The 12,912-nt window shown below is 32.7% G+C and overlaps 1 protein-coding gene across 9 annotated transcripts in view; it reads right to left on the reverse strand.

Annotated features, from left to right (window-relative positions):
* Nucleotides 1-12,912, reverse strand: part of ZMYND11 (zinc finger MYND-type containing 11) — a 152,330-nt gene that overhangs the window by 69,983 nt on the left and 69,435 nt on the right. The window contains exons 2-3 of one of the 9 annotated variants that reach the window (XM_037835701.1): nucleotides 10,978-11,092; nucleotides 10,313-10,423 (exon numbers count right to left, since the gene is read on the reverse strand). The exons of 7 other annotated variants lie outside the window; for them this stretch is intronic. In XM_037835701.1, coding sequence (XP_037691629.1) covers nucleotides 10,313-10,326 — 14 coding nt within the window. In that variant the 5' untranslated portion in view covers nucleotides 10,327-10,423; nucleotides 10,978-11,092. The remainder of the gene's footprint in view (nucleotides 1-10,312; nucleotides 10,424-10,977; nucleotides 11,093-12,912) is intronic. One more of the 9 variants, XM_037835702.1, reaches the window with a different exon arrangement.

Raw genomic sequence — 12,912 nt, forward strand, 5'->3', positions numbered from 1 at the left:
CAACAAAGGGAGGTGAAAATTTTTAATAGTTTCTCTACACCCTCTTAATAATTTTTCTTAATCCTAAATGCTGTCTTGATTTTCCTCATTTCTGAACTAATTAAAAATAATTTATAGTGTTCATGATATAGACCCACTTTGCAGATTTTAGGGGGATTAATTAACCAAAAAAGACCTGTCCTTTCCGTTCTTTTTTCGTTAATAGTAAAGGCATTAAAAATACTTCTTCTTTCAAAATTTGCTCTTTTATGATTACTCCAAAAGGCATGTTGTAAATTACTGTACTGGATTTTGACCTCTGTTATTTATGCAGTGACTTTAATCAAAATTGGTAAAATAAAACTTTTAGTTATTTTAAAAGCCAGATGGAGACTTAGATATTACTTCCATAATAGGCAAAGTTTTCCCTGGGAGAAAAATTATTTTTTCCTATGCCATATACACTAATTTTATTTTTAACATTGGTTGCATTTTTTTAAATAAAAATATTTTTAATTAAGAAAGTCTTAATTATTTATTTTTACAGCATGCTCGTTTCTTTTTACATTATTAAATTAGGCCTATCCCACAATTTTACCAACTTATCTAAAACATACTTACCAGTTTACAACCATAATACGACTAATGAAAATGACATATCTGTGTAGCAATACAAAAATCACTACAAATTCAGAAATAATGTAGTTTCATATTTAAAATTGAAATATATTCTAAATATTCTCTTTCAGTTTCCTTTGTAGTTGGTGAAAAGAGCACAAGCAACTACGTAGTACTGTTGTGGTATGCTCTTTGTTATATAAAAATAACATTTTATTAAAATTGGCTTTGAAATCTCAGGTTAAGTACTCGGACACAGAATTAGACTCTAGCAATCTGAGATGGGTTTTACGATTATAAGACATTTAACTTTATAAAACCCTAGGGATATATTTTTTTCTGATTTTAGTACTGTCTGATACAGCTATGATTCATCTCAGCCATGGAGCTGCTCACTGGACATTATTAAAATGTTGAGGCTTCCTCTCTGTATTAGCTACTAAAAAACTGAAAGCCAAATTTGTAACACATCCCTAAGTTGTGAGACATCATGGAAAACTTTCTTATTTTAGCTCTGTTCGTGGCTCTATTTATGCCCTAAATTTCATTTCTTTTCTTCCTCCTTCTCGTCCCCTTCTAATATGTATTACCTTCTAAAAATAATACAGTAATTCCAGATCAGAATACTATGTCTTTTCAAATCACATGTATTTTTAAACCCATATTTTCATTTTTAAATTCAGTTATACAAAATGGTCACAATAAAATTATGTATTTTATCCAGTTTGTTGGAGAAAAATAATTAAAATCAAAATAACTAGGCCTTCTCTTTTCAATTCTTTATAAAATTTCTTTTGATAGCACTTAGGCTCAATAAGATTATATTCACAAATAATGTCTAGCACTGAACACACTCTATAGTATTAACAGGAATGTTAAGAACGATATAACCTTTAAAAAAATATAATAACCATGCAATTAGGATATCATTTTCAGTTTGACAGTCTGATGTAAAACAATTTTCAATGGAAAAAAAAGAGAAATAATTAAAAGGAAACAGTTTAAATTTGTTAAAAAAAAAAAAAAGTTTTAGATTTAATTGGTTACCTAAAGCAGAAGTGATATGGGCTATTGATATGCCTATATGTGATCGAGATATACACATCTTAGAATACATGGAAGGGCTTGCTGACAATACAACAATCATTAGCAAAGGTGGAGCAATTCATCCTTCTCAATAACATGCCCTCTCTGCCACCACCCTTATCTGTTTTCCCCAACGACCTTCTACATCTTCTATTCACTTTTTTCTTTGAAGTTTTATAATTTAGAAATTACATACACAAAGAAGTATAAAATATAGAGTTTGAAGAATAAAACCCTAGTTAAACTTCCACCTAGATTGAGGAGAACACAGATCAGTTCTGATTAAAGCTCCTTATATATGCCACACTTACATGGCATCCTCCACCACCACCAACACCAGTTAGCAATGTTCTTAATTTTGTGTTAACCATTCCCTTCTTTGTCTTCATAGTTTTATGTCCTGTGTTTACAAATCTCTTAAAAATATATTGTTTAGTGTTGTTCTGGCTTTGTACTTTATATAAGTGGAATCATACATGTTTCCTTGCATTTCAGAAATTTCACTTGAGATCTTTTTTTCTTCTGCCTGATGTAAATCATTGAGAATTTCTTTTAACTAGGGGCTTTTAGATGATAAACTCTTTCAGCTTCTTCGTCTAAATTTCAACCTCCTTCCTAAAAGATTGATAAGTTATTTTCTCTTAACAAACCTTGAAGCTACTATTTCACTGTTATTTGGATTCTGGTGTTGCAGTTAAGAAGTCAGCTGTCAGTCTAACTACCACATCTGTATCGGTGATATCACTCTCTTTTTTTTAAATCTGTGACTACATTTAAGATCTCCTTCTTGCTAGCAAATTTTGCAGTTTTCACTATGAAAAAGCCAAATGTGGATTTCTTTTTAATTTGTTCTGTTTGGAATTCATTGGGCTTCCAGAATCCGAGTATCAGGATCTTTCCACAATTCCAGATTAATGTTTAGATATTATCATTATACTGTTTATTCTTGCCAGTTTCTTTTATTATCCAATTCTGGAACTCTAAATTAGTCATGTGTAAAAAGTATAATATATATCATGATCAACTGTGGTTAACTGCAAGAATGTAAAGTTTAACATTCAAAATTCAAAACAATGCCCACCTCAATCAAGACAGCAAAGTAAGATGCTTCAGGGCACCATCCTCCCATAGAAGCTTTGAACAACCAGCAAGAACTGGCAGAAACATCTTTCTCAAAGCTCCAGAAAACAAAGGATTGCAATGACAGGGTGAGTGCCGAACCAAGAAAATGGCTACTTAAAAGTGGATCTGGTGGCACCTGTCTGTCCCCTTCCCTACCCCCTCACCAGCCAGCACAGAGCCAGCCCATGCTCCTAGTGTGGGTCTCTGGTCCCCGTTCTGGAGGGAGAAGAGTAACCCACATGCACATACTGGGAGCATCTATGTCTGGCCCAGTCTCTCTGGTGGCAGCCTGAGGGACGGAATCAGAATATTTGTCACAATCTTTCTGTCCCAGAACTTGCCCTACAGGTAAAAGGCAACTCACAGAACTCTCCTACAGAACACTATAGAAGAGCAGTCAAGTTGTGGCTTCCTAGGGCAAGGGATTGCTAATTGTGGGATACACAGTGCAGTGCCTGGGACCATGAGGAAACTGCTTCCCAAGGAAGAAGGGACATTTGTATCTGTGTAAATTGGGGAATTCCTAGGGCCTCAAGAAACGACGACTGTACAGAAAGCATCAAGGAGGCACCTATGCTTTAGCCTGGAGCTATGCTCTAAACTTATAGGGATAAGGTCAGAAGGAGAGCACTCACAAAAGTCAATATGCAAAGACTGGGAGAGGGGTTTTCTTTTTCTTTTTGTTTTTTTGTTAGCTCCTGGCATTCAAAGAAAGCTCTGTCATAACAGTATCTGGATACAAATAAAGGAGGAAATTAAAAAATTAGAAACCATCATTAAGGAGGCCCAGACCAGGGATATAACAGAGAAAGATGAGATGTCTTTTAAAAATGGTCCTAAATATGCTCAAAGATTAAAGGGAAACATGGACAAAGAACTAAGAAAATGAAGAAAATGACAGATGAACACAAAGAGAGTGTCAACAGAGAAACTGAAATTATGGAAAGGAACCAAACAGACCTGAAGACACAGTAACAAAATCAACAAAATCAATAAAATTCAGTGATATCAACAAAATAATTTGAAAAAATGCATCTTTCTCTTTACAGATATAAAGACTTTAAGAAAAATTCACACCCGTCCATTATTTAAAAAAAAAAAAAAAAAAAGCAACTAGGACCAGAGAGGAATTTCCACAGTAGGGCAAAGTGTCAACATTCATACATAATGGTAAAAGACTGAATGTGTTTTCCCCTTCAAATCAGAAATAAGGCAAAAATGTCAACTCCCATATTAATATTCAAGATGTGCTAGACAATGCAGTAAGACAAGGAAAAGAACAGGCAGACTGACTGGAAAGGAAGAAATAAAACGGATTTTAATGATGACCAAAATTAAAAAATCTTAATTTTAGAAAGATACTTTTAGAAGATGAAAAGGCAAGCAACAGACTGGAAAAAAATATTTACAAAAGATATGTCTGTCAGACAACTTGTATCCATATATATAAAGAGCTCTTACAACCTTTAATAACTAAAACTTCAACTATAAATGGGCAGAAGATTTGATCACTTTGTAAAAGAAGATGTATGAATGGCCAATAAGCACATTGAAAGATTCTCAATTATTAGTCATCAGGGAAATGCATATTTAAACCACAATGAGGTGCCACTACAAATCCTCTGGAATGGCTCAAATTAAAAATACTGACAATACCAGATATCAGAGAGAATGTGGAGAAAGTGGAACTCTCATATTGCTGGTGGAAATGTAAAATAATACAATCACTTTAGATAACAGTTTTGCTGTTTCTTATAAAGTTAAATATACTTTTGTCATTTCATCTAGCACTTCCATTCTTAGGGTATTCATCCAAACATATGTACACCAAATGCCTGTTCAAGAAAGCACACTGTGGCTTTTGTCATAACTGTCGCCAAATGGAAACAACCCAAATGTCTTTCAGCAGGTGAATAGATTAAAAAATTGTTTATCCATATAACAGAATGCTACTCAGCAATGAAAAAGAATGAACTACTAATAGATGCAGCTGAATCTCAAAAAAATGCCGCCTGGGACAAGGCAGTCATAAAAGAGAATATGCCATATGATTCCATTTATATGAAATCCTAGAATAAGCAAAGCTAATTATTGTGACAGAAATCAGAGAACTGATTGCTTGGGGCTGGGAAGCAGGGTGAAGTGACCACAAACAAGCATGTATGAACTTTGTGAGGTGATAAAAACTTCCAGCTCTTGACTGAGGTGGTGATCACATAGGTGTATTAATTCACAGTTGAAGAATGAAGAAAGTAAAGTGACTCCCTTGATCAAGTTAGTAGCAGAGCTTTTACTAAAATCTACTCTAGTTCTATTTCTATTAAGGAATTCAAGCTTTCCGTTGAAAGGACAAACTTGTTGGAAGAAAATAACCTTCGATCATTCAACATTTAACAAATATTGTTAAATACTGTTGAGTGAATATTATGTGCCAGTTAGTATTTCTAGGTACTTTGGATACATCAATATACAAAACAAAAAGTCCTTATCTCATAAAGCTTCTATAGTGGTGGGAAGAGGTTGCAGGGCAGAAGGGCAGACAAAGAATGATACTGCTAATATATGGAATGTACTAAGAGCCCCTAAAATATCTACCAAAAGGATTTTTGGCTCAAGAGTTTAAATTCTAAAGACTCAGGCAAACTCACTATATAAAGAAAAATAAAACTGATTCCTTACCTACCATCACATGACAGATTAAAGACCTAACTGTGAAAGGAAACACTATATAGTTAATAATAGAACATGTACAGTATTTCTGTGGCTTTTTTAAGATGAAGGGCTTCTTAAACAAAATTCAAAACTAGAAAAGAAAAATCATTGAATTTCATGATATCAAAATTAAAACTTTCAGTTCAACAAAAACACTATGAGAAAAGTTAACAGTTGACAGAATGAGAAAAGATACTTATAGAGCATAAAACCTAGAAGAAATTAATGTCTAGAATAAACAAGAGATTCTGCAAATCAATAGAAAAAGACAACTCCAATAAAAATATGAGCAAAGGGTAAGAATAGGCATCCCCAGTAAAGGAAAGTCCAGAACTTCATAAGAATACCAAAAGCAGCCTAAACTCATTAATACAGAAATGCAAATTAACATATCCATCGAAGTGACAAAAATTGGGCAACTGAACATCAACTATAAGTAGATATATAAGGAAACAAAACCACTGTACAGTACTAATGAAAAGGTAGAGTTAAGTAGCCTTTCTTGGAGCTTAGTCAAATTAAGTATATGCATATGCTGTAATTAAGGAATTCTGTTCCTGGATATCAACACCAGTGAATTCCTCCTCGAGATCAAAAAGGAAACACTGTTATTTGTGGTATTCAGATCTGGAGCAATGCATGGTTATTTGTGGTAGAGGGAAAATGGAGACAACCTGACGTCCATTCTAAGGAAACAACTCAAAACCTGGGGAAAGGGTATAATGCAAGGAGATATTGAACACAGTGGAAAAACTAGAAACACTCAAGTTATATAAGAATAAAACAATAACAGCATGATGATAAAAAAGGTAGAGTGTAATGCTTTGCAGAGTTTAATAAGAGTTAAAAGAGTTAATGAATATAAAGTATAAGCCCAGGGCCTAACACTTCCTAAGTTCTAAATAAATGAATCCTGTGATTTATTATTGTTTACTCCCCTAAGCCTTCGCCTCATTATTTGTAGTAGTTCTGAGAAGTTAACAGATAATGCATGGAAGCAACATAAAGTACAAGAGAAAAAGCATGGCCTTTGAAGTCATACAGATCTTGGCTCAAGCACCAGCTCCACAAGTCACTAAACCTCTCTGTATTTCAAATTCCATATCGATAAAATAAAATTAATAAATCAACTCCATTTGGTTGTTTTGAGGGAAATAACTACCATAATGTAAATCTTATAATATTCATTTATCTTGTTTCTCCTCCCTTCTCCTTCCCAAAGTCTCACCAGATGGAATCTCATGCAACCATTACATATAATAATTTATGGTGACCATAAAACAACATGGAAAAAAGCTAAATTATATTGAGACAAAAACATGGATATGAAAAATCACTGGAAAAAAATAAATCAAAATGAGTCAATTTGGGTAGAGAAATTACAGGTGATCATTTTGCTGCTTTCAAATTTCCAGTTGTCCTGTAATATGGTTATGTTACGTTTAGAAAAAAAAAGTATTTTAAAAAATAATATACAATGTTCTGCCACTAGGTGCTTTATAGATGGATAGCTATACAGGAAAAAAATATTTTAAATTGCATTCAACAAAATGTTATAAAGTTTTGAACCTAAACAGAATCTTTGTGGATCCTTCATTGATGAATTTATTTGAAATTTTCAGAATATATTCTGAAGGTTTAGGTTCTTTCTAACTCTGAAACCTTATCTGGGAGAAATAACTTACTCTTATAGTCTCGCATTCTTCACCTATAAAACATGGCTAATTTTAAGTTCATGGAGTTGTGAGGACTAAATGAGATCATATGGAAGTACCATTTAGATGACAATGTCTTGAAAACCTTGAAATGTACAAAGATACTAATATAAATTTATTAACTACCTGAAGGAATCATTTAATGCTTAAGAGCTGGGACTCTGACATCAGATATTGCTATATTCAAATTTCAATTCTATCACTGACAATCTGTGTGACTTTAGGAAATTTATTTCACCTTTCTAAGCTTCATTTATCTTCATCTGTCAAATGGGGATGACAATATACTTCATAGAATTACTAAGAAAATTAAATGAGATATCATATAAAGCACAGTGCTTATCATACAATAACTCATTTAATGTTATTCATTATTATAATCCTCCACGAAAGGAGGATTTATTCAGTTAATGCATCTGAATATTTGTATTATTAAGCAAACATTTCTTAAGTGCATTCCCCAGCTGCTATGCGTCACACTAATATCCAAAGTTAGGAAAGACCTATTCCCTACCTTTAAGGTGCTCACAGTCAGCAAAGGAAGAAGAAATATTTTTTCAAGGTCATTAGAGAATGTAATAGATGATAAAATAAAATTTATACATAATGCTTTGGGAGTAAAGAGAAAAGGAAACGGGATTGTCCAGTGTTATAGTGAGGAATCTATCGAGATCTTGAACATGATATATGTGTTGGATATTAAAAAAATGGGCATGATTCTAGCCCTTAATGAAGAAAAAATGAAAAATAAAAGAACCCATAGAGTGCTCAGGCAATTGAGAATAGTCTAATCAGATCAAATACTGAGAAGGGAGAGACTGGATATGAAAAGATGAAAGAATTATTAGGACCTAATTGAGAAGGGCTTTGAAAGATTGCCTCTCAGGTATTTGAACTTTATACAGAAGGGGAATCAAAAGATTTTAAGAACAACATAAGCAGACCTGAAATTTAGAGAAACAACTGATAAAACTGAGGCTAGGACTGGAAAGGAGAAGACTGGCAGCAAAATAAAATAACAAAAACAGAAGTAAGGAAGCAGCTTAAGTGAGAGTTGATGAGGGCTTGAAATAGGGACATAGTGGGAATGAAAAAAAAATTAATCAGTGGAGCCAGGAGCAAGATGGGTGGGAGTGAGGGGAGGAGATGAGAAATTTAGAGACAGATTTCAATGAGAAAGGAGAATATATTGGCTAATTTGATGTGGGTGTGAAGAAAATAAAACAGAGCAAACATGTTAAACTAAGCCACTCAGTGGATGTTTAATACCATTAACCAAGACAGGGAACACAGTCTGTGTGGGGCAGAAACTACTAAATTCAGTTTGGGATACAGTGTTTCGTAGTACTCTCAGACATTCAAGAGGAGGTGTTAGAAAAACTTGTCTGGAACTCTAGGCTACAGATTTAGATATACAGTTAATCAGTATATAAGTGAAAACATGAAGTAAATAAGATGATATAGACAAATGATCCATTTAATTTCCTTTTGCTTTTTCCAAATTTACCTACTTATTTCTAATAATTATAAGGAATATTTCCTAACTGTAGAGTTCTAGAATTAGATGAACTATTATAATTTTACCTCATTTTTAGTCTTTAAAATTTTATAGCACTACAATATCTATGATTTTTAATTATTCCTAATTAAACAATCCATATCTACATCCTATTTATCAGTTTCCTTGACCATTTTAAGTAACTCAGTGATGATAATTGTATACTCTATCCTAGGTTTGACTACATAGACCCCAATTTTATATTAAAGAGAAGAAAGTTTTCTATTTTTGTTTTATCCCTTAATAAACAGCTGTCCATCCATTATTTCCGTAAGACTACAAGATGAGAAAACAAAAAGCAGCCAGAGCAGTTTGAAAGGCTATACACTACTATATAGCCCCAAGTTCAAAATGGAAAGAAGCGGAAATGTATAATTTAATAACACAGCACTGCCTCTAATGAATTTTTTGGTTTATGTCACTTTAGTGGCTATAGTTATTGAGTCATTTGTTAACAAAATAAAACAAAACAACCTGCTGCATACCTAGCACCATGCTTGAAAATATGAAGTACAAGGTATGGCCTTTAAGATAAATTTATATATTTATTTCAGCAAATATTTATTGAATGTCTACTATGTCCCAGATAGTACTAGAGATAAAATTCGGCTTACAATTTGTTAGAGATACCAATATGAATATGTATGGTGACAGAAAACCTTAATAATTTTTATAATTCATTGATAGCTTAGGTTGGCTGAAAGGTGTCAAGGAAGACTTCATAGAGATGACACTTAAGAGAGAAGTATGCATGATAGACAAGTCTAGGGGGACAGGCATTCCAAGCAGAAGTGTGAGAGAGAGCACAGCCGAGGACCTGCCAAGAGTCTAGTTTGTCTTGAGCGTAAACTGTGCATGAGGAGTAGCAGGAGAAAATGCTGGAGAGAAAGGCTGAGGTATTAATACCTTGCCCAGGATTTTAGACTTCAGGGGCAACAGAAAAGGTTTTCAATAGTGGAGCAATTTGATAAGACAGTGTTTTGGAATAACATCTCTGACACCAACCATGGGAAGAAACAGAGACTAGCAAGAGCAAGGGATGGAAGCCCAATTAGGAGACTGCTATGACAGCACAGGCAGGAGATGACAAGGGCTAGACCTAGGCAGCAATAGGGAAAAGTAGATAGACTCAAGATATATTTAACAGTACCATTCAGTCTAGCTGGGGAGGAAAATTTGTATGTATTTTATTTTTACCATTTCCATATTCAAAAGGCATTCACTATTCCCCTCCAGCTACAGGATAAAAATCTCAATTCTGGTATTAAAGACACTCCATAGTCTGGCCCTACACAGTCCCACTACATAATCCAGATATTCTGTGTTCTTTTTTCCACACTTGCCATGAACTTGCTCCCTACCTTACTATTTTTTATAATCTCCTTGCTGCCTCACCATATCCCCCACTCAACTTTCAAGACTGTACTAATTCCACATTACTACAAGGCCTTCCCTGACTTACAGGGACTCTCTCCATCTAATGAGAGCCTATGGTGTATATTAATTAATACATTCTACTTACATGGACTGAATCATATTCTTTGATACATCTCATATTATCTGGTACTATTTTTTGTTCTTTAATGGTTATTTACACTTTCATGTGCCTTGTCTATATGATTCCTTCATAGAACTGTAAAGAAATGTTAAACATGAAAATAGCTAGACAACAATCCAAGGCAAGAAAAGTGCCATAAGAATGTGGCATACTGGAAAAAAATTGCTGTGAACTATGGTTATTCAGAATCAGCTAATTCTTCTATAAGATTGTTATTGTATAAAATATAACAGTAATAATTATTATTATAATAATACTGGTAAAGTATATCTGCCAATCTGCTACCATATCAAAATATGTAAGAAAGTATAAATAAATACAGATTGGAATTAAAATACTTAGTAATTATGTGAAGAATCCTTGGGATTACAAATACAGTATAATCTTAATCAATAGTTTTTTAAACTAGTTTATTTCCAAAGAAGCAACTCAGGCAATGTCCATTGTCTTCTCCAATACATCTAATAAGGGAATGGAAATTGACAGAAAAGACATATAAAAATCAGAACTTAAATAAACAGTTCCTGGAAATCCTGGGTTTCATAAAGTTAAATTCTAATAAGTAAATAAAGAAATAATGTGTACCTATTTGCAACTTCAAAGGCAACCTACACATGAAGAGGACTTACAGTTTGGGCTTATGTATATCTGTAGCGACAGGAAGAACTCCAGGAGAACTCAGAAATTTCAATGCCAAACATTCACAAGAGGTCAGAAGTCACATTTTCTAACTGGGTTTTGACCCTAAAGTAAGCAATACATGTAATTAATTGAGGCCCTAATCTGAAACATTAACTTGAATGGGACTTAGTCTACCAATCCAATGTTTAGTAACGGTTTCTAATCATGCTAATCACAAAGATGATCACCTCTAGAAACACTAACTCAAAGCAATTCAAGATATGAGAAACTTAAAGATCATCTAGTTCAACTGCTTCCTGCAGGAGTCAACAAAAATAAATTAACACCCGTTCCCCACCCCCCACCCCCCCATAACACTATCTAGCCAATAATACTGGTAAAAACTAGTATAAAATCTACTTATTTCAAAAGTATGTTTTTATCTTATAACTATTATTCAGAATAATTAGGAAACTCTAATGCCATGCCATAATTACCTAAATTAGATGTTAATAATTTGTCTGGATTAAAGAGAAAAAGGAAGTGATATGTACAATTTGAACTGAATATTAAATATAGGAAACAGAAAAATAACTTGACAATGAATTATGAATCAGATTGGGAATCTTAGCTATTGAAAGTTTAAATTTTATTTCTTTTACTGATTTTATTGTTATGATTCTTCATATCTTTTCCCCTTGGTTTAAAATCTAAAAATTGAGGGTTACCATCATGAACTTAAATACTACAATATTTTATTAATACTTGTTTTATATAAATACTAAACAATCAAATATTTCATAAAGCTTTAATTTCATGACACCTATCAAAATTTCAAAAAATTGATTAATGTGTATGTGCCACTTATTATTTAGCATTTATAAACATTTACTAAAAAGGGAAACTACTCTTGCCTATGCTTATATTCAGATAACCCTAAACAGACTACTGTATTTTCTTCTTTATGATGAAATGACTCATCAATTTTGTAATGATTAAACATTACAAAGCCTTCTTCAGTTTCTAAATACGTATAAATCTAGTATTTTTTTACTAAGAGGCCAAAATTGATTTGTGTATTTAGCTCTCAAATGAGGTTGGACACCTATGGAATTTTATAATAACATTAAATCAGATTTATAAACATGAACTTTGAAATCAGAGGGGCAGTTTAACCACTAATTAAAAATCAAATAAAAATATATATATGTGTTTTCATTTCAAATTGACTCTTTTTTAAAAAAGTACATTCCATATCAAAATAATAGAACTTATTAATTTCTTAGTTGTATTTTAAAATATTTGAAACATTCAGTAAATCTCAGCAATGATTCTCTAATTTAAAATACTTTCTCTGCTACTTACTGGATACAATAATAAAGTTAAAAAAAATTACATAAAGTGGTTAAAAAAAAAAAAAAAAGAGAGACTCAGGACTCTTTCCTGGGGAGATAGAGTGACAACTAATAGAGAGACTACTGCTATGAATGCTGACATTTATATACCATCAAGAATCAAGTGCACAAACATTTCTAATACAGATAAATTCCATTTTGTTATAGAGATAAGAAAATTACTGTTACCCTTAAAGATTTCAATTAACTATGAGGTTCTGAGTCATAAATGCTTTAAAAAGTCCCAAATTATACTAATGGAACTTCTTTTTAAATTTGCAACATAAGGCTTAACATTTAATGCTGTTGATACTGATATGTATAGGGCTACAAATAATAAGAATGTCCTTGGATTTGCCTCTGTAAGAAGGGATTTTTACTGTTTTTACCTCTGCATTTGGATTTCAGGAAATATCCAGTGCCTCTATCCAATGTCCTTTAATTAATTATTTTTTTTTTTTGGAAAAATCACAAAATTGTTGTGAGCTAGGCAGAGTTACCAGAAGAGTAGCAAAATAAAAAAAACTCTTAGACAACATCTACAACAAA

This window comes from Choloepus didactylus, chromosome 5, assembly GCF_015220235.1.
Source record: "Choloepus didactylus isolate mChoDid1 chromosome 5, mChoDid1.pri, whole genome shotgun sequence".
NCBI lineage: Eukaryota > Metazoa > Chordata > Mammalia > Pilosa > Megalonychidae > Choloepus > Choloepus didactylus.